This window comes from Galeopterus variegatus, unplaced genomic scaffold (genome assembly GCF_000696425.1).
Source record: "Galeopterus variegatus unplaced genomic scaffold, G_variegatus-3.0.2 Scaffold1373, whole genome shotgun sequence".
Taxonomy (NCBI): domain Eukaryota; kingdom Metazoa; phylum Chordata; class Mammalia; order Dermoptera; family Cynocephalidae; genus Galeopterus; species Galeopterus variegatus.
In genome coordinates, this window is record NW_007727484.1 from 70,210 (window position 1) to 72,995 (window position 2,786).

Consider the following 2,786-nt stretch of genomic DNA (forward strand, 5'->3'; position numbering starts at 1 on the left):
GGGTGGGCCTGTCCCACAGCCTGTGCCTTCCTCCCCAGGAGGCCTGGGCAGCTGAGTGTCCGTCGGGCCAGGCCCCTCAACCTGCTGTCCTGAGGCTGACTCATGACGGGTGAGGCTCCTGAAGGAGGACGCGGCTCTCTTGGCCTTGAACCTTTTGGTCTAGTTTAGTTGAGAGGCCTCCTCTCCCCAAAGGGAGGGGCTGCTGACCACCTGCCCCAGGGGGACAGCTGAGCCCCGGCCAACACCGGTTTTCACAGTAAGTTTCTGGATAGAAAAGAGAAGAGCCGGCCAGACTCCAGAGCCGGCAGCTGGGCCGGAGGCGCCACCCAGACCCTTCTCCCAGCCCCACCCGTGACCGGCAGGCAGCTGAGGGCGGGCTGGCAGGGGTGGGTGGCCGCAGCCATGGGAGTCGGTGGTGTTGCAAGGTGGGGGTTCCTGCTAAAGGCAGCTCAGGAAGTTGGTGGGTGGGTGGGAAGTGGAGCCCCCAGAGCCAGGGAGCCAGGGAGGCCCCACCTAGGGTGTGTCTAGCAAACAGCTGAGAGACGCCACTGCACCAGCCAGCCCTCGACCTGTCTCCCGGCAGCACCGCCAACCTTCCGTCCATTCTAAGGGCCTTCGAGGGCTGTGCCTGCACATGGGACTGAGGTGAGCCAAGAGCTCCTCAGACCTTCAGGCCAGGTCCAGGGCCCGACACCATGGCCCCCAACTCCTAAAAGTGCATCCCTCCCACACCCGTGGCCACAAAGCAAACCCTCCCACACCTGCCAGGTGGGAGCCCAAACATCAGGCTTCTCCATGCCTCCATTACACCTGCCACCCAGCAGGGCAGCACAGGCCTGACCCTGACCACTGCACACCGGCCTCCCTGCCCCTGCCCCTGGTCTGACCCCTAGGCTGTGAGCCCCTCTGTTCCTACTCCTGCCAGACATCCTTGGAGATATGCATGCACCCTATGGCCTAGCATTCAAGGCTGCCTGCCGTAACCCCAGTTTCCTCCCACTTATACCCTCTTCCTAGGTTCTGGGGTGGATGCTGACTCCTGGGACAAAGTGGCCAGAGGACCCACATCACCAGCAGGAGCCTGAGGCCCAGAGAAGGTGAGCAACCCCATCAGGCTCCATGCCCGATTCCCCCACAGGGACCACGACTCACCTTTCACCTTGTGGTGTGGCTGGCTGGGCTGTCCCTCACACCCCTCGTCCCCTGACTCCCAAGACCCAAGCCCCATGTGGCCTTTTGGGTTGTGCTCCATGAAACCTCCCTGTGCCCTGGCTGTCCACTTCCCTGCCTACTCCCGGTGCCCCACCCACTCACGGGCACCTCCAGGTCAGCCTCACCCATCACCCCTTCTGCACCACTGAGCCAGGTCCCATGCTCAGCACCCAACAGGCCTCATCTATTAGAGGTCCTCATCTCCAGTTGGAGTTAGGGAAGCAGAGCCAGGGTTCAAGGCAAGAAGGAGCAGCCTCTGGATGCCCCCAGGAGAAGCCATGTTCTCAGGGACCTCAGGACACAGGCCCCTCGCTGGACACCCATGTTTGCTGCTCCTCAGCCCATGCTGAGTCCACACTGAGCCCAGGCAAGGGGGCCAAAGCAGCGGGGAGATGTGTGGGACAGGGTACATGCCTCAGCTTTGAAATGGTGCTCATCACCTGAAATGTCACCTTTCCCTCTGACCCAGTCCCTCCAGAGACCCCACGGTTGTCCTTCAACTCTGCCTCCTGCTGGGCCAGGAGGACCATGGTCCCACCACCCTACAGAGACCCCCCACTCTCACGGGTTCTATGCTTCAACAGGGGATACCACAGGGGCCTGGGGAGCCTTTGGCAGGAAGCTAAGGGTGGGCAGGAATGATTCAGAACGTCTGCAAAGGAATGGTCCCCACGGGAAGGGATGGCCCCCTTGGGGCAGGGGATTCAAGCAGGGCCACAGAAGGTAACTCCAAAGGAGAGGTTCATGGTCTCTAGATTCATGGCTGCACCACAGGAGCCAAAGGCTGTCAAAGCCCTGCAGGCAAGGGTGGCGGCCAGCCCAGCGCTCCCTGGGCACTCCTAGAGCCTGACATTCCTGACTACACGTGATGAATGCTTAGACCGAGGCCAGCGACACAGGCCTCAGTGGCCCGTTTGGGGTGTAGGGTGGCTCCTGGCCCTTGTGGGGAGCGTTAGGGGCCCAAGCTCTATCCCTTTCCTCGGCTGAAGTCTCCTTGCCAAGCAAGCAAGTGCTCGGGCACCGATGAGGACTCAGAGGGGACTCCGAGGGGACTCCGAAGGCTGCCTCCGCCCCAGCCCAGGCCCCAGGCTCTGGGCCGCCCGCACTCACCAGCCGCTCGGACATGGGCGTCTTGTCCCCATCGGGGAGGTGCTGCTCCAGGGCCAGCACGATGCAGTTGGCGATGATGGTGGCCAGGATCATGTACTCGAACGGAGTGTGCGGGTTAAGGACTGGCCGGAAGGCGCCTGAGCGGCTGACAAGGACGGGAACCTGCGCCCACCCCTCCCCCCTGGGTCCCCGCCCTCCGCNGGGCCCCGCCCAGCGTCTACCCCGCGGCCGCCGCGACCACACGCGCGTGCACTAACACACGCGCACATGCACCAACACACACGCACTCGCACCGACACACACGCACATGCACCGACACACGCGCGCGCACCCACACTCGCGCGCGCACACACACGCACATGCACTAACATACACACATGCACCGACACACACGCACGGACATGCGCGCGCACACACACGCACATGCACCGACACACACGCACTCGTCGCGCCACGCACAGCTT

At 63.2% G+C, this 2,786-nt stretch overlaps 1 protein-coding gene across 1 annotated transcript in view; it reads right to left on the bottom strand.

Moving 5' to 3' along the window:
- CACNA1B (calcium channel, voltage-dependent, N type, alpha 1B subunit) overlaps positions 1-2,786 on the bottom strand; it is a gene marked incomplete at its 3' end in the record, with an annotated part of 72,006 nt that overhangs the window by 65,088 nt on the left and 4,132 nt on the right. The window contains exon 4 of the mRNA XM_008576618.1: positions 2,323-2,467. Coding sequence (XP_008574840.1) covers positions 2,323-2,467 — 145 coding nt within the window. The remainder of the gene's footprint in view (positions 1-2,322; positions 2,468-2,786) is intronic.